Raw genomic sequence first — 19427 nt, 5'->3', positions numbered from 1 at the left:
TGTTATATTTCACCAAAAGACTTGGGCAGAGAGTGGAATAAGAATAAAGTGTCTGGGTGAAAAAGCTGTGCACCGGCTCCACAAGAGAAAAGAGGCTGGCACCTGGAGCAGAGAGAGAGAAGCAGGGCGCAGCCACAAAGCACACAGCAGGCCTGCTAGGCTGAACTACACGTCTAACCAGACCTCATTTCATAATGCGCATTGGTATGTTGTTGTGTCATCTTTCTCTGTGCTCGTCTTACATCATAGTCAGAGGTTTTAAGTCGCTCTTCTATCGAAGAGCTGTTGAAACGAAACAATATCTGTGTATTACTGATGACGTCTGCCATTTACCTTCTGCTGTCTATTTGCTCCTGATCAGGAAAAACCAGGTTGGATGGACACCAGCTCATACTGGAGAAATGGACAGATGGGGGATGAATTGTGAGAAACATGCAAAGAAAAACAAAGAAAAGAAAGAGAAGATGTTTGATGGCAGGGGTGTATTAAAACAAGAATTAATGATAATGGTGTTGTGGTGAGAAAGATGTGTCTAAGCTGTTAATTTAAGTTTGTCTGAAAACTGGCACATTGCTTTAATTCATAACACTTGGACTCACATCACAGCAACACAGCCTGAACTGCACAACTCAATGCAGAAAATACTGTACGGAGGTAATAATCATACATCTCAGCACTACAGCCTGAGTTTAAGAGAATCTTTCCATCTCCACCTCAGTCTCAGCACACTTTGCTGACCTGCTGCTCTCACTGCGCTGATGACTTTTCCACTGGATGCCATGCTTGGGCCAGGGAGTGTCTGTGTATGCCGTGTGAGCAGGCTGAGGCTGCACTCTAGTAAGAAGGCAGGAATGCAAGCCTGATTCGGCTGCTGTGAGGAATAGCGGTGTTGCACTCACACTCTAACAACTCAGTTTAAGGTTCTTGTCATTGCCTCACATTTGAATACGGGTTGTCCTTTTTATCAGTAAATCAGTCATTTCTCAGCTGTTTCTGAATGTGTGAAACACGACTCACAGAAATATCAGCCTAGACGCACAAAAAGAAAAAGTATGTGGCCCTGCAAGGAAACAGAGGCAGACGTGAATAAAGCAGGTCATGGAAGACAGGGTTACCTTCTTCTGTGGAGAGGGGTCTTGGCTTGTTTCACCTCTCCTGAAACGGTCTTCAGTGAGCTGAAGGAAGGGGCAGGCGGACTGTTAATGACAACAGGAGGAAGATACACTCGTGAACAAAGATGTGGAAGCTGGCTTTAATTTCTCCTGCTGCTCGACACGGAGCAGATGCTCGGCTGATGTGTTTGCACTTACTGTTTGCAAACGCAGTTCATGTAAATAACTCTGAATGCAATTGTGTTTTGAAAAATATCAGCCAATCTGGAATTTGACGTCAGCAGGATTTTTCAATAAAGTTGGGAGCGGAGCATCTGTTCTCGTGTTGACACCATGTGTGTGAACAAGGAGACCCATCAGTAAAGTTTTAAAAGCCAAATGAGACAGATTCTGACCCGATACAAGCCTTAAGCTGCACAACAAAGCACAATTTCAAGGCTACCCGAGCATTAGACAGCACAACTAACTGATGCCAAAGCCACAGATGTTGTTCTAGTCCAATCAAGAAGGCCTCCACAATGCTAACATGCAGCTTTGATACAAAGCTTCATCTTAGCATTCACATCTATGGAAAGACTTCCTTAGACAGCACAAATATACAGAGGGTCATATTTTTTACTTAGAAGATGGTCCTTTAGTGGCTCGGTGTCAGAACAGCCCGAGGTTCCAGTACCTGCTCTGTGAGAGCTCCATGTGTGTGGCTGTGTTGGTCCTGCCCGGCTCCCAGCTATGGCGACGCAACGGAGACAAGGAGCAACTGGATGTGCGCAAGACGGCTGATGACACTGGAGTTTCTGGAAGCTGGTCTTTTTTCTCTTCTTCATCGCCTCCTCCCTCTACCTCTCCTCCTCTTTCTCCTCCTCCTCCTCAGATGTATGTCAGAAAAAAATATTACAACCACTCACCGGTTAAGAATGAACACGTAACAGGACACATGCAACACACCCAGCACATCGTTCAAACAGTTACTACAAATACTAATGACTAATGTTCTAACTCTGGTAAATGCTGAGAATATGGGATGTTTCGCTGGATTTCACCAGAAGCTCATTGTGTCTGTGACCTGAGTGAAATCGGCCCTGATCTACTGTGCATAGCAACAGACAGATTTACTTTCAGCTCACAGGCAGACAGACAGGAAGCAGAACATGCCAAAGAGCTTGTAATTATAAACTTCTTCAAGGAAATAACAGTTTCAAGTATCACTGTGTGCTTTACCTCTGTCCTCCGTTTCTGACATCCAGGACAGTGTGGAGCTCTGAGCTGCTTTGCTGGGACTGACAGCTTCTTGCATCAGTGCATTACTACTGGAGGAGTGGGTGCCACAGGCCTGGCTGTCCATGTGCCCAACACCAGTCTGAGGAGCCTCAGGCTGGAGAGAAGAGGAGAAATGTGAGGTGGATTTTACAAAGATGTAAACAAACACAAAGCTAGGGCACTGAGACACACACACACACACACACACTGAAGTAGATTTTTAATATAGGATATTTTAGAAGCTGGGCATTGGAGTGATTTGAAAGGGCCCTGTAAGAAAAAGTTCTCAGGGAAAGAGCTGAATGTGGTCTGTGGAGGATTATGAGAAAAGCTGGTGGAAAAGGCCTCTTCCAGAAAAAATGAGTCACTGCTCACACTCTGACCAGCTCCAAATATTTCTCTGTGACAGCAGAGAAGTTCTGCTGCACCAAAACTGCTGATATTTTGTATGTGTGCGTGCGTGTGTGGTTATGGGAGTAAGGAGAGCATTGATTATGAACACGCGGCAACATTATTTCATACAAATGTCAAACACGTTGTGTGGTCTGATAAGTTTGGATTTCCTTCAGCTGGCGGGGTCAGACTTTGATGTAAACGCCTGCCCAGTGTCAGTGGCTCAGGCTGAGGCTGGCGGTGTATGGGTGTGGGATCTATAAGTCGAGCTATCGCAGCTGATCGTGTCCATCCCTGTATGACCTCAGTGTACCGTCTTCTGATGGCTGCTTCCAGCAGGATAAACACTGCACTTCAAAGCTCAATTGTCTTCATTCAAAAGCCCCCAAAAAACCCAAGAGCCTCTCAAAGCAAAGAAGCGACGTATTCGTCAATGGCCAAGTCAGTACCCTGATTTTAACTTAACATGCTTTTAAGTTACAGAAGATAGAAGTGAAAGATAAGGACCCACAAACAGCAGCTGCTCTACAGTCCTGGCAGAGGATGTTAAAGGAGGAAACACAGCATTTGGTGATGTGCTTGGGTGCTAAACTTCAAGCAGTCACTACAAATTCATTCATTCTTTTAATTAAAATCATGTTTGATTAATTAGGTTTGAGCCTCTGAAACTTTGGACTATGCATAGAAATGTCTGTAATTCCTCAACAGTTAATGTGGTATTTCTGTGAAACCCTAGAATTAAAGCTGAAAGTCTATGTGTGTGTGTGTGTGTGTGTGTGTGTGTGTGTGTGTGTGTGTACCTTGTGAATTAGACCATCATCCAGCTCAGGAGTGACGTTCAGGCCATCTTCCACCACCGACTCTCCCTGCACCAAACACAGCGACACACACGTTCCTCGGTCCGTGTGAATATCTGTGAAGAAGAAGGAGGAGGACGGTCAATCACTTCCTGCTGAGTGAGCGAAAGACAACATGAGTTGTCACATTAGAGACTGTGGCATGCTATAGCGCTGGTAGAAAGGAAGTTTATCTCATATCACACAAACCACAGAGAAACAGCCTGCCTGTTTCTCTGTGGTTTGCGTGTGAAAGCACACTTTATCTGATAAAGTTTAAAGGTTAAATAAATAAGCAAACATTAAGTGCTCAAGCTTTAAACTTACTGCAATAATAAATTAAAGTTTATGTTCTGAATTGTACCATGTGGCTCAGTGTGTGTTTACATTCATACAAATATTCTATTTAAATAATCAAATTAATGTATTAATAACAATCTTTGGTTTTTGCTACTGATAACTCTACTCAAATTATCATTAAATAATAAAATAATCCATTTTAATGCAAAGTTTTCGTTACAGAACCTCATCAGAGATGCAGTGAAATCAGTGTTTGCATGCTCCATTCGACACAAAATGCATTTAAAACCACCTTCAAGCCTAAAAAATGCTAATCACATGTTATTACATGGTTTTGCATTTTGCAGCCCTGATTCAAGTGTTTGCAGGCGATCATCACTCTTCCTTATGTTTGATTGATTCAAATGTTACTATGGAATTAAACAGAAATAGCTTGAGCTGTGCTTATTACAGTGGAACTATTATAAGTGTTTCCACACATCTCCATCACATTTTACAGCACGTTAAATACGAGTTCTTGAGGGTTCTGCTCAGCTGTACTAGTAGCAGGTAAACTGGTGTTAAGATCTGGTTACTTCCTTTGAAAATAAGTGGATTGACAGTCTGTAAGCCTTACCTGTACATGGTGTTATTGCGTTGTGTTCAAGACTGGGCTGTACAGGACAGAGCACATGGCTTTCTCTCTGGATCTAACAAAGAAACACAAGAGAAAGCAGAATGAGGCTGCTGTTTGCAGTACATGAGTTTTCCTGTAAAGTTCTCTGTGCTGAGCACACAGTATTGTGCTCCGAAACAAGGATGAAGAACTAAGCGTCATCCTCAGTTCTTCGCAGAATTTTTCTCTGAGCGTTCTCAGGTGACACAATATGACACTGTCACACACAAACACGGGATCCACGCGTGACTGATGACAACAGCCGTTCACCCACGTACTGTGTGTGCTGCATCTGTGTGTTACATGTTGATCCAACACATAGAGAATTATTGTTCCACACACACAGCAGTCCAGTGTAACATAAGACCGATGTAGGAAGGCTCCTTTACCAGGGTGCAATTCTGCAATTGTTCAAACATCAGCTGCTCTGAACTGCTCAACACTCCCTCCGGGACAACACTTTTCCAGCCTTTAGATCTTTAACGTTTTGGGCCATCCAGCTGACCAGTTTAGTAGCAATTTCCTTGCTACTAAATATTCCACATTCCACACTGTCAGTGAACTTATGACAAAATGGGACTGACTGGAGCATCAACTCAGTCGTGAAGTGGTCGGCCACGCAAGACTACAGATCAGGGTCAGCGGATGCTGAGGTACATAGTGCACAGTCCGCAGCTCTCTGCAGAGTCAATCACTACAGACCTGCAAACTTCATGTGTCCTTCAGATTAGCTCATAAACAGTAAGAGCTTCATGGAATGGGTTTCCACGGCCAATCAGCTGCATCCAAGCCTTACATCAAATAGCACAATGCAAAGAAGTGTTCTTTGGAGTGATGAACCACACGTCTCCATCTGGCAGTCTGATGGAGGAGTGTGGGTTTGGCGGTTGTCAGGACAACGGTACTTGTCTGTCTGCATTGTGCCAACTGTGAAGTTTGGTGGAGAGCGATTATTGTGGGGCTGTTTGACCTCTTAGTTCGAGTGAAATGAACACTTAATGCTTCAGCATACTAAGACATTTTGGAAATTTCATGCTCCCAACTTTGTGGGAACAGTTTGGAGATGGTCCCTTCCTGTTCCAAAATGAGTGCATAACAGTGCACAAAGCAAAGCCCGTAAAGACATGGATGAGAAAGTTTGGTGTGGAAGAACTTGACAGACTTTCTTTATACTCGTGGCTTCTGATGGAATGTACAAATCACAATTGTATGTTTTGTGTTTAGGGTACAGAAATAATCACTGTAAAACTGCACGATGGCGGACTGAACAAAAGACCACAAAGACCTCTCTTCTCTGATATCATCTTTAAAATAAATGTGCGTGTTTAGACAAAGGCTGACTGAAGTCTAAGGGCTGGATATTAATGTGAGTGAAGCAATGAATTGTGTAACTCCTACTACTTTTGTCACTGCTGTAGGCTGGGCCATCGCAGTGATCTCATATTTAGTTGTGTGATGGTTAATCAGTAAAGCCAATGACTCCTTTGTCTCGCTGACGACTGTCTCAATGGATCTGTTGTCTTAGCTCCATGTTTCCTGCACTGTCTATTGTCAACATGCTGCAGAAAAAGATCCACACAAAAGAGCAACTCTCCAACATGTAGGAGACAACAGGCAGCATTTGTCACTCTGCACCCATGCAGCATATGCTGGACAGTTGTTTGGAGGGTGCACACTTGATTTAAAGTGAACACTCACTTTAAATCACCAGAGATAAGTACATTTAATGAAATGTATGAAGCATGTGAACTGTTCTATCCCAGTTTAATGAGCTTGAATAATTTACCTGTGCCAAATAAAACATATGTTTGTGTGTGTCGATTGGCGATCTGTCCAGCTGATTTGCGTGTGTGATGGTAATTTTGAATCATCTAATGCTTTCAGTGAGTCTGAGAAAGAACATTCCTTTTTCTTGTCTTTCTTGTCTTTTCTCCCCTCGCTCCCAACCAGTTGCAGCAGATGCTGTTAGTTAGTTAAAAGTTAATAAAGGACAATCGCAGCATTGATACACTACTGATATTGATAGACTATTAGCTGTTACAGTCTGTTATATTCTGTCAGTAATAGACTGTTTCTTAATCAGCATGATCAGCATCACAGTTTGTGACACTTTACCACAACACAGATCTGTATCAAGAGCACGGAGCTCTTTCTCTCATAGCTGCACAAATCATCTCTCAGGACAGCTGACACAGCTGAGATGCTGTGTGTTAACAGCAGTGCTGTCATCTAATGCTGGGGGCTGTCACAAAGCCTGCTCTGCTCTCTCATCTCTGCTGGGAAGAGCTGATACGTAAGAAGCAAGCCAAACCAGCCCCCGGCAGCAGGATTTCATTTCTGCATCACCAAAGTATGATGGAAGTTGGAGTTCTATTGCTCTGAAAATTGTGTGAATAGGAGTAAAAACAGAGAAACTGTAATGCAAACCATGCTTTGTGTTACTCTCTGTGACAGCATAAAGGCTGTGGGTGTGACAATTCCACACTATCACCAAAACACTGATCATAGTGATATGTACACAAATCTTTGTATATGTGTGTGTTTGCAAAGAAGATGCCAGTGAACATGATGCACACACCCTGCCTTCTTCTCTGGACCACAGCTCGTTTAAAATGGACTGAAGCAAAGTAGGAAACTGTTCTGAGGTCAGACCCTTCCAGATTGTTTTTGGAAAACATGGGCACCACATCCTCCTGACTAAAGACCAAAGGAATTAGCAGCTGGCACATCTGGAAAGGCTCCATCAATGCTGAAAGGTATAGACATGTGCTAAACCAACAGATAGTCCATCCAAATGACACCTTTTTTAGACGACCCTCCATATTTTGCATAACAATGCTAACCCATGTATGGCATCTGTTAAAGCATGGCCGACCTGGCCTGCTATGGCGTTATTTTTGTGACCCTCACCAACTGAGAACATCTGGAGCATCATGAAAAGAAAGAAGAGACAAAGAAGAAGAAGCCAGGACAGCTGAGCAGCTAGAATCCTGTATCAACAACATCCCTCTCCCTCAAAATAACTGGCAGGTCTAAGACTTTCTACAGCAGATGAACAGTATCTGAAAGTCATTTGCACAGAACATTTCTGATGATCAGAAATGTTCTCAGTGGAGGGGCGGCCAGAGCAGGGCGATATGACCAAAAATATTTATCACGATATACATTTGAAAATTTGCGATAACGATATAACTGACAATATAATCGACACTAGACAAAATACTTTACAACTCCACAACTTTATTAGTGCAAAAAAAAAAAAAATCAATGTATTTTCACTTAAACAAGCAGCTGTTTTTTATGTGCATTAAAGTTATATAAAAAATTAACAGTGCAAATTCAAATTCCTTGCTGACAGTTTAACCAAAAGGCATTTCCAGTGGAAACTGGCCGACATATCCTCAGCATAACCATGTATAATATCCACAAAACTTAAAAAGAGGTTAAACACACACAATACGGTAATATTATGTTGAAGCACAGTACGTATCACTCCGCGAGGCTCCTGCCTACAATAGCCGTAATGCTCCGACAATCCATCAAGCGGTGCGGGTTCGTAGCTTAGCAAAGTCGTACTAAAACATTTGACAGATTTTCGAGCGCCGTGTACCACATAAAATCGTTTCGAGGTCAGTAAACACAACCAGAATTCATACATAAGGCACACGGGATTATAAGGGGCACTGTCGATTTTCAGAAAAATCAAAGGATTGATTTTAAGTGTGCCGTATTTTCCAAACAACACGGTAATAACGACGGCCCGCTAGCATGCTCTACCAAAAATAGTGCTTTGTTGTGTATCTGACGGACGAAAGCTAAACCAGTGCCACACCACTGAAGTTGCAGCATTTTTACAAACCAATTCTGGTTCATTTAACGATCCACTTTCGCCCTTCTCATTCTCCGTCGCCGCCATGCTTTTTCCGCCATGTGCGTATAAAAAACAAAGGCACTGCGCATGCGCGTTTTACCCATATTCTATCGCGATATTTCATTTTCTTATCGTTGCCCGACATTATACCGGTATTACCGTGAACGGTATGATATGGCCCAGCCCTTGGGGCGGCTATCAAGAAGCCATTTTTAATGAAGGGAAACAGGAGGAAAAGGCTGAGGTACCCTACATGACACAAGAACTGAACTGAAAATCAGTGGCAAGAGGTCTGATCAACCCAAATTAGATTTTTTTAGTGTGAGTTAGAATGGAAGAAAGTGATTCTGTGGACAGGTGTCCTTCATACACACTGAGAGTTTAGATCAGGAGTATCTGTAACTCACTGATTGTCATGTTTGTGCCACATCTGTGGGAGCCACAATTCTTGCTTGCTGTAGGGGATCAAATACTTCAATATTTCATTCAGTGACATGCAAATCAGATTATAACTTTTATGTAATGTTTTTTCTGGATTTTTTGTTCATATTCTGTTCTCTCCATTAAAATGAATCTGCCATAAAAGGGAAGTAAAAAAAAGGGGAGTGAGCAAACTTACAAATTCAGCAGGAGATTACAGAATTATTTCCCTGAGTGTATCTACAGAGGAGGGCAGGACAGAGGGTCCAACACTGAGTGTCTGCAGTAAAACATGGTGGAGGCTCTGTAATGGTTTGGGCTGCATTTCAGCCAGTGGTGTTCGACATCTTGTCAAAATCGATGGAATTATGAATGCAGAAAAGTACCAACAGATTTTGATCCACCGTGTATAAACATTTGTAAAGAATCTGACTGGCAGCAGCTTCATTTTATGACAATGTAAATACAACAATGAACCGAAACACACTGCAAATATAGTAAAAGCATTCCTGGAAAGAAAAACACACAGTGGAACACCATCAGTTATGGACTGGCCTCCCCCGGACCCCGGAACATGCATATATTTACATGGACGTTCGCTCATGTTTATAAATCACCGCACAGATTTCCTAACAAAATATAAAGAAATGAGGCGTGGCTCAAGACTTTTGCACAGCACTGTATCTAAAGTACATATATGAAGGCCAGCTAAGACATAAGTGACTGCAGGACTCTCAGCCATCAAATCACCAGCTTTTTTTCCTACCTTAATCAACAGCACATCCACAGTGGGCTCTCCTTTGGCACAGAAGCTGTACCTTCGCCTGTGCCTCTCATACATGCTGCCAGTTTCACCCTCAGCTGCTAACAATCCAGGTCTCACACACATGCTGACAGCGAAACATACTGCAGGCGAAAGCTCAGCTATCGCCCCGCTCTCCACTGTCTGTCGCGACTGCAAATCTGTCACAGCAGCAATGATGGAAACAGCCGAGGGAGGAGTACGAAGGAAAAAGGTCCAACTGGAACTTTGTGCAGTTACAGGCAGCTGATTTACTTGAGGTGAAACGAGAAAACTTCACAAAAGAAGAAAACAGTTAGTATATCCAATTAGCGACATGAGAAGAGGGAATCCAAACCAAATCCACTTAAACAAACAGTGAAAGAACAGCTAACGCAGATCAGTGTGCTCCTACTCAGAGTAATCCTCTACAGCCTGCAAGCTCTGACGAGGAGACTTCCTGCACACATCTGTTTATAACACCAGCCCCCTCTCCATCCCTCCTATCCACCCGCTTCCTTTTTCCTTCACTGCCTTCTTCCCTCTCTCTCTGTCCACTCCCTCCATCAAAGGAGCCAAATAAGAGCAGCAGAAGTGGATAAATAGTGACTATGCCCTGTGCTGAGTGACTGTGATGGTGTGATAATGTCATATGTGCTGCTGCACCCACATGCACAATCACTGCCACATCAGGGTGACGTAAACATGGAAAACAGACACCTGCAGTCAATGCCACTGTAAACGGATGAGAGGAGGAGTACACCAGGGACAGGCCGCCAATATGTTGCAAGGCTAACACAAAGAGACGCACAACCGTTCACACGTACTGGACATTTTCAATCACAGTTAACCCACATGCAGACCTGTGACACACACCCACATATGTACACACAGAGCACACAAACAGGCTTGACATTAGAGCGCTCGGTCAACACTGCACCAGCACACAGTTCTCGTGCTGAAGTTACAAAAATAAAGAAATCAAATTCATTTCTGGCATGCCTCATATTTTCAGTATTTGCTTTTTCACACTACAGTTCCCACAATGCTTTGGGTACACCTTGGGCAAAAAAATGTGCAGTATAATGAATAAGTTGGTTGAAAAACAACACGTGTTTGTGCATGTGTGTGTGTGTGTGTGTGCGTGTGTGTGTGTGTGTGTGTGTGTGTGCATGTGTTGCTGATAACATGATGAAAGTCATTTTTAATAAATTAAAGAACTCTCTCAACAACACAGAGCTAACTTATAGTCAGTAAGTGCAAGAAATCAGCACCACCTGTGACCAATCAGCAGCACACAAACACAGCGGTAACCACGGTAACAGCCGAACACCACCCAGCTCTGACAGAGTGAGAGACGGTCACATCTGGAACTTTTTATACCTACTGAAACCACACGGGGGCAACAAAGAATACCCGAAAATGAGTGAGTTCCTACAGACTGCATCAGAGAGCACACAAAGAGAACACAGGGTTCAATTTTCAATTGAATTCAGTTTTATTTATAGAACGCCAAATCACAACAGCAGCCACCTCCAGGTGCTTTATACTGTTAGGTATAGACCCTACAATAATACAGAGAAACCCCAACAATCAGACAACCCACTATGAGCAAGTGCTTTGGTGATAGTGGGAAGGAAAAACTCCCTTTTATCAGAAGAAACCTCCAGGAAAACCAGACTCAGGGAGGGGGGCGGCCATAAGCTGCGACAGCTGGGGACGATACGAGGAAGACAGGAAGACTTGTTGCAGGAATAGCTTCAAGATCAACCCGAGACAGTGATGAAGTTCATGTCCTCTGGATGCAGAGAGCACTCCCATCACCACAGAAAAGCTTCCTCGTGGAATAAAGGTGATAACGATGGTCACTTCACTACAGGGTTGAGAGGGTCAGGATTTTCCTTTAATTTGTCACCGAGCCGTACGTGTAAGATGTGAGACTGTATCAGCTCTGGCCTAACTGCATTAACAGATCTGTTAACAGAGGTTAGCAAACCTGCTACCTGATCCCAAACAAAAACTAACTCAAATGTGGACACAGTGGAACCCAGGATCCTTTAGAAAGTTGCACAAACATGATTCAATAAGTGATTTCAAAGTCCTATGATCACTTTTATGGAAAATAAATAAAAGTGGCAAACATCTGAATCAAACACATGGAAATCCAGCAGTTTCTCTAAGACTCCAAACTCGACCTGCTCATCTTCTCAACAAGGTAGCAAAGTTTTACATGAAAGTGAATAAAGCAGGGACTCCTATACCGCTCTGTGTACTGTACCTCCGTCTTCCGTCCCTCCCTGACTCTGACATTACACTGCAAACACCCCAGGGCAAGGTCTCAAGGTTCCCATGCCTCCCACTGTGACCTGCAGCTCTATGATACCAATCAGTGCGTCATCAGGAGTCATTAGAGAAGGATTTATATGGTGTCAGAGGTGACCGCGGCCTGGCCCGCTCTGATCTAACCCCCAAAACCACAGAGAGTAAAACTAATGTTCATATGCACTGCAGGAAGGAGAGAGGAGGTGGGCTTGTGGGACCTGAGTGTGGCACTGAGCTGGTGTATTTGTCTTAGCTGCTCGGTCTCCGTGCTCCCTTGTCCGCTCTGTCAAATAACAGGGTTTTAAGGGGGTGGAGCCTTAGCTTACTCTCCAGAAAGTCTCAGTACTTCACTCCTGCAAGAGCCTGCAATGATCACATCACATCTAGCCAGCTGCTTCGCAAAACGTTGACAGGTTCAGTGTATGCAGGTGAGACAATAGGACAGACTTGCCTGTGACATCATGAAACAGTCACTCCACTGAACAGCAGCTCACCTGCAGAGTGTGTGCGCTGTCCCAGCCTCTCTGCTCCGGCTCTGCTGCTCCTGCACACGACAGAAAACACCATCAGGTTAGCGTGGACACTCACTGGCTTTGAAAAACGCATCAGCCAGCTACAATATCATCCACAATACACAGAGCACAGCTATATTTAGAGGGTGGTGAATCAGTGATGAGAACAACAACATGAGGTGGTAGGATCAAACAGGCCAGTCATTGCACACACATTAACTCCAAAGCCTCTGAAATCAAGGAAGTGATGTCATTGTTCCAGGAAGAGCAAACATTTCACTGAAAAGTGATCAAGGTGTGTGTTTTGTATGTAAGGAACAAAACTGCAGTGGTAGGCACACGTAAAGGCTAGGTTTTCTCTGTCTTAGCAGGGCAGAATTATTAGCCTGGGCCTCTTTCAGCTAGCTCTGGTGCTAATGCTAGCTGGGCCTCAGCACTGGTCAGGTATGTTTTTAAAGTGTGAGTGCTTGTATTAACTTAGCATTGAATAGTATAATACTCGTTTAATGTCTCGCTGTCCTTCGAGGCCTTTGCTCAATGGATCAGAATCTGGATTGGACACACACACACACACACACACACACACACACACACACACACACACACACACACACACACACACACGGGAACAGAACTCATACCACAACCATATTTCCACCTACCTCTAGTTTTACAATTAACTGTTATGATGTTATGATGTTGATTACATCATCACGTTTCCTGGATACAATGCAAAATATAAACAGTGCCTCCGAAACCAAGAAAAGCTAATGCTTACCAACACCGCCACCATCACAACACACACACACACACACCTTTTTTGGCCTGCTTCCATTCAGTCTCATTAAGAATGGAGGAATGTCGTAACTGATGCGTTCCAGTCACTCCTTCATCAGACCAGGAGCGAACTATGGAAGACTTTCACCGTCTCAATCAAGTATTCAACACTATGACTGCTCATGTGACAGCTCTTTCCGTGTGCGTGTGGGGGGGGTAGATGGAGTTACCTGTGTGGGATGCGTCCTCCACTGTGAGCTTCTCCACTTCTCCTCCTTTCTCCACCATATCCAGACCTTCAAATACACCATCCTCAGGGTTCACACAGACACAGTCATGAGCTTCTCTTTGGTTTGTGCCACCGTCAGCTTCAGGATGGCTTGCAGTAAGACTATTGCCATTTGCTGATGACAGAAGTTCAGCTGATTCCACAGGAGCAGTAGTTTCCTGTGGAGTGGGACTAGCTAGGGAAGCTGGGTTACTGGGGGTAACAGGAAGTGCTGAACCACTCTGATGTGGCATTATAACCAGCTGTGGCTGGCTCTCCTTTCCTGGAGTGTGAGAGTGTGAGGCTGACAGGTCTGCACAGCACTCACTATCTTCTGATCTATCCTGCCACTCAGCATCTCTGCACTCCACAGAGTGACCGCCGTCTTGATCGGGGATCTCTCTTGTTTGAAAGTGCTGCTGTCCATCTCCCTCTTCAGGACGGGCAGCCTGATCTTTGGGCTCTCTGTGCTCTGTGAGCAGTGGATTCTGACAGTGGGACTGGCTCTCTGCGTCTGCCTTAGCTGTCATCACCTCTGGGAAAGGTTTGTTATCTTCTTCTTTAGGTGGTGAGTATGTAAAGACTTTGCTGTGCAGACTTTCTTTTTGAATTTCCTCTTTGGGCTGTTTTGGTAACTGAAGAGCTTCAGCAGATGAAGGCAGGTCACTGTTAGCCTGATCATCTGTGTTAGTTATACAAGATATCTCTGCAGAAGGCGCTTCCTCTGCTGTGGACGTGATGTGGTTAGTGAGGTGAGAGTGAGAGTGTGCTGCAGGCTGGTTTTCTGTGTCAACTCTGGCGATCAGCTGTGGAGCCAGCTGTGAGCACTGAGTCGTGCTGAGGCCGACTGCACCGCTCCCCTTAGCTAACGATGGACTGGTTCCTGCTTCTTTGCCAGCACACACTTGACTCTCTGACATATTGTCTAATAAATGTTGGCTAACTTCTATGCTAACCACTGCTGATGCTATTGCTACTGCTACAACAGCTACTGCAGCAGCAACCACATCTTCATCATAGTTCTGCTTCACCGCTCGCCCTCGCTCCATGGAGCACGCCTCTGTGGCACTGTCCTCGTCGCCACTCGGGCTTCTTTCCTCAACTCCTCCCTCTACGCCCACCCACATGTCATGTCTCATTTTCTCCGTGTGCTGCTGACCTCTCAGCATCTCGGGGGCCAAACAATGCTTTAAATATTCCCTTGCAGTGCTCTCAGTGCTTCCTTCCCGAATGTGAAGGGGAGCAACATCCGCTCTATCGTCGGCTGGTACAAAAGCAGCTTCTGTGGGACGCACAGATTCAACAAGTCCTGCTGGTGTTCCTGTGGGATCCACAGAGTGTCCTGGCTTTTCCTCCCTGAGCTCTGTATCCTCCGACTGTTTAACACATTCCTTTGGATACTTGGAGTTCGCTAACTCGATCTGGATCCCAGACTCTGTGGCTGTACAAGTAACGGTCAGATCATCGTTTGGTGGCAGAGCCTTAAGATCAGCATTATCCGGTGCTGGCTGGACAGGAATGGCAGGCATCTGTGATTCCAGCTCTCCAGGGTCACGTCCTTGTGTTGCCTCCAGCTGCACACTTGTATTTATCTTTATGTCCACCGTACTGACGTCTGCTTCACCGAATTCTGAGCTCACGGTCTCATCTTCCGATGAGTCCTTTCTTCTTTCTGTGTGTGAAGCTGTAACTGGAGTGGAGTGTGCTGTCAGATGCTCAGTGTGACTGAGCTCTTCAGCCATGAAACCAGAGTCTGAGCTTGTAACATCACCGCCAGCTCCATGAGCGCTGCGGGCCTGGATCTCCGTGTGGCCGGGTAGGTGCATGGCATCGTCATCGGCTTCCTGCTTCCGGGCCGGCTCAGAATCAGGGAGGCAGCAATCGTCTGTCCTCCCAGTCTGCGTCTGTGACTGGATGCCGGGGTCTGTTGCTTCTTGGCTTTCCGACTGAATCTCTGTGTGACCCTGAGATTCTGTACTAGAGCAGGAGCTAAGTTTGGCTTCTCCACCTCCTCTCTTCCCCCTCTTCTTTCTCCTGCGTTTTTTGCTCGTTGCTAGTTTTTCTCCTCCCTCTTCAGCGCCTGCTGTTTCACAAATCCTTCTGCTGAAACTTGTCTCTTTGTTACTGGCCTCTTCTCTGTCTCCTTCCACTCCTGCCTTCTCCCAGTCTGACCTAACTTCCTCCTCTCGCTGCACTTCCCGTCTTTGTGCGTGTGGCCCATGTGACAGCGCTGGCAGGTTTCCAGCAGCATGTGACTGACTAGGAGCTGCAGACAGAGCCTGCTCTAACAGCTGTGGAGAACTAAGACCTAAAGCTTGAGGTGAGCTCGTATCACAGTTTCTCTTCTGTGTCACTCCTTGCTCCTGCTGTCCGGGGATTCTCTCACCCGTGGTGCCACTGTCGTACCAGACTGACTGCGAGTTCACTTCTGTTGTCCTGGAATCTTCACTGGAAACTTGTCCGAAGTTTTCTTCCTCATACCAGATGGTTTTTCCTGCTGCTTCTGGTCCCATTATGCTTCCGGTCCAGCCTCCATCCCGCCATAGCACTCTCCTGCCTTTCCTTTCGGCATGTGTGGACTTGGGGCTGGCTCCCGTGTCAGATGAAGGACTTTTCTCCATAGTGCCGACTGGGCTTGGCTCCTCTTGCTCTGTCTGACTGTCCTGGGACTGCTCCTGACCCATGGCCACTGAAAGGAGACGAGCAGATTAGGGACTGCAGAACAAACAGGTCTATCACAGCTTAACTCTTAACTCTTACTCATCAAATGGATTACTCTGATCTGGATCACACACCCAGCCCAGACATTACACACCACAGCTGCATGCCGAACACATGAAACAGTCCCTGACCTGCCAGCTCAGGTCTGTGATGTCAGATGGAGCGGTTAATAGTTTGTTGAACCCCGCCTAAAACAGACACACTGCATCTACAGCAGTGAGAACAGGCCTGACACAGACTACCTGCAACGCTGTGATAAACCGCAACTTCAGACAGAGGCGAGCAGACTGATGATGAGCTGGGATGGATTTCTGACTGACCTGCTGAACCTCATTTTCCTTCCTTCATGTATCTCAGACTGCAGCAGGTTTTGTCTTTAGTGATGATGACACAATCCCTACACAACAACAACACCTTAAAGAACTCATCTTTAATGTGAGCTAACAAACAACCACCGGGCTCCTTCAGCTCTGTGGAGTTTGGATCTTACTGCTCATCACGTCTCTATCTGAGCAAGCTGTTTGCAGAGGAAACAGGACCAAACACACACACCTCAGAAAAAACCTCATAAACATGAAAAAGCTCAGATACTGTGTTTGTATGCACGTTTTCATCAAACAGCAGTTTGCACAGATGCACAGATGTCTCGTTTGTTACTCTTTGAGTCTTTAAGTAACTGAACAGCCAGAAACTCACAAGCTCATCCTTCCTTTTCTTCTTCTCTCTGCACAGCCTGCACTTGTTGTTAAAGAGCGTTTAGTTTTTGCCTACACCTCAGACGACACACAGCACAATAAAGTTGTGTATTCAGTTACAGGACGTACCTGTCCCATCTGCAGCTGATTCCACTGTGATTTCTGCGCTGACACTTTGTGTGTCTCTTCCTGTCTTTGACACCAGCTTACGCATCGGCAGCTCCACTTCCTGTTTCTGGCCTTCCTGTTTATCTACGACACTGGCCGTAGGCAAGGCAACCACCTTCCTGCCAGCACACTTCCTTTCAACACCTGGTCCCAATACTGGCCTTATGGGTGATGGAGTTTCTTGTGTTCCTCCGACATTAGTCACAGTCGCCACTGCTCGTTGTCTTGGTGAGAGAGTTCCACTTCCTGTTGCTGTGCGGGGTCTCCGTGCACTTTCTCGGCTCTGGTTTCCTGAAGACTCTGCTGCAAGTCTTGTGACTTTGGCGGTTCTCTTTTTGTTTTTCTTGTTCCTCCCAGTGCGGGCAGCTGCTGTGCCCTGGTGTTCCCACCCTTTTTCCTCTCTTTGACAAAGACCTCCACTGGTACAGGATGTTTGACTGACAGCAGCCGAGTCGTCCCCTTGTGTTCTCTCCTCCAGCGAGTGGAAGCCTGAACTCTGAAAAAAGGAAAAGAAATACAAATGAATCGTATATGGAAACATGCAGAAATGACCCACGAAGCAGTTTAGCACATCGTTTGTTCAGTATGCGTGAAAGACAACATTAGCAGATGGATGGATGTTACCCGAAAGGGTGATCGAAGCTAATCTCAAAACTAACAAAAGAGTGACGTACAAAAGAGATTATCTGTCACAGCCATCAGTGCCTACAACTGCTGATAGTCATACAGCTCACCCACTCATTAAGGAAACGAAGGCTTCGCATGCCTACCACAGCAACCCACTGTATGTGGAACTGATCCCTACACTGCAAACAAGCTATCTTGGCTATCCACTCGCATGTTCAGGCCAGCCATGAACTGTCAGGTGAGCTGCATAAAGTAGGTTTAAAACCTGAAGAAGAAAGGAGACACTTATGGGAATTTTAATTTCATTTGGCCTTCACTCCTCTGGCTCACAGACCTGCAGGAAACAGCAGGTCACAGTCCAGCTTCTCACTCTTCTGGTCTGACTGTGACACCTGCTGGCTGGGACAAAGTACTCTGTTACTTCAAGCTTTCCTGTAAGGTTTTCCACTGGGTGGATGTTATCACTTCATGGAAATCATGACGCATGCCACATATGCCACACCTGTGCAGTATAAACAGCTTAATGCTCCTCTGCTGGTCACCTGTCTAGGATGGCTGGCTCTGTATTAGCAGCAAAGCCCATATTTATGCAAGCTCACTTTGTATCCTGGAAATGATGCATGTGTGAGCACGTTGAGCCCTGGGAGTTTCCCTTTGACCTCATTATCCCATTGTCATATTACAGACACTGCTTAATAGCATCGCTACTCACCAAGTTACCCTATAAAAAGTTCTCACACACACACACACACACACACACACACACACAGCTATGACAATTAGAATCTGAATACAATAATGAATGAAAGCCTCATGCAGCTACAAAGTAGCAAAGAAACAAGCCAAATTCCATCAGCAGCCAGGAACAGGAAAGAGCTGCGACAGCGGAGGATGAAGAGGAGGAGCAGACGTGCTGCACAGTAATGGTGAAAAAACAGCAGCAGTCTTTCTGCACACTGTGACTGTTAATGTTATCTACTCACCACGGTGGATTTGTGACCCTCCATCAGCCTCCTCAGCTCCATCACTTCCTCCAGTAAACAGCAGCGCCCCCTGCTGTCTGTCCCTGTGTCCCCCTCCCTCTGCAGGAGGAAGGTTAGGGTATAGGTACCTAAACTGGCATGGTACTGAAACACTTGACCTTTGGGGTAAACCTGCAGTGTCTCCTCAGCTTCCGCTTGAACATCTGGGAGCGTTGCATAGCTGCAATGACAACAACAACAAAAAAAGAGTCTTCTTGGTTTCCTCTCTGTAGCGCACGTGCACAGATCCAGATACCAGGATAACAGGAAACACAGAGAAATACAACCCCAGGACTCCTACCTGTTCACAGGAATGATTAGAACAGAAAGTAAAGTCACAACGAGGGAGGAGCTGAATCAGGAAGCTGTGCAAGAGCTCAAATAAAGACACATTTCACATCCTGTCTCTGAGACACACAACTCATCCATGCCCTCCCTAAAGAGGAGGAGCCCTAACCATGCAGCCAGATCACATCACAGAGCTCAAAGCTACTGATACACACACACACACACACACACAGACACACACACACACTTCGATGTGTTGTGCTCTTCTCAGGGACAAAATGAATGCCTCATGTTTCTGTGAACTCTGCCAGCTCCCTCCCTCTGATTCAAACACACAAACATTTTCCAGGAACTTGGAACGTTGCTGCTGGGACAGGATCTGATCTCTAACTCTCTAACAGG

At 45.4% G+C, this 19427-nt stretch overlaps 1 protein-coding gene across 9 annotated transcripts in view; it reads right to left on the bottom strand.

Moving 5' to 3' along the window:
* Positions 1-19427, bottom strand: part of LOC146383147 (uncharacterized) — a 61233-nt gene that overhangs the window by 17277 nt on the left and 24529 nt on the right. For 5 of the 9 annotated variants that reach the window (XM_084934329.1, XM_084934326.1, XM_084934324.1 and 2 more), the window contains 10 exons: positions 18699-18918; positions 17050-17584; positions 13467-16193; positions 12442-12491; positions 4515-4587; positions 3563-3675; positions 2331-2484; positions 1786-1978; positions 1116-1196; positions 334-393 (listed from right to left, as the gene is read on the bottom strand). In XM_084934329.1, coding sequence (XP_084790455.1) covers positions 334-393; positions 1116-1196; positions 1786-1978; positions 2331-2484; positions 3563-3675; positions 4515-4587; positions 12442-12491; positions 13467-16193; positions 17050-17584; positions 18699-18918 — 4206 coding nt within the window. The remainder of the gene's footprint in view (positions 1-333; positions 394-1115; positions 1197-1785; positions 1979-2330; positions 2485-3562; positions 3676-4514; positions 4588-12441; positions 12492-13466; positions 16194-17049; positions 17585-18698; positions 18919-19427) is intronic. The other 4 variants (XM_084934330.1, XM_084934328.1, XM_084934332.1 and 1 more) reach the window with 4 other exon arrangements.

The sequence above is a fragment of the Perissodus microlepis genome, chromosome 7, assembly GCF_051167445.1.
Source record: "Perissodus microlepis isolate ML-2025 ecotype Zambia chromosome 7, ASM5116744v1, whole genome shotgun sequence".
Lineage (NCBI taxonomy): Eukaryota > Metazoa > Chordata > Actinopteri > Cichliformes > Cichlidae > Perissodus > Perissodus microlepis.
This window is presented reverse-complemented; position numbering and strand designations above follow the sequence as displayed.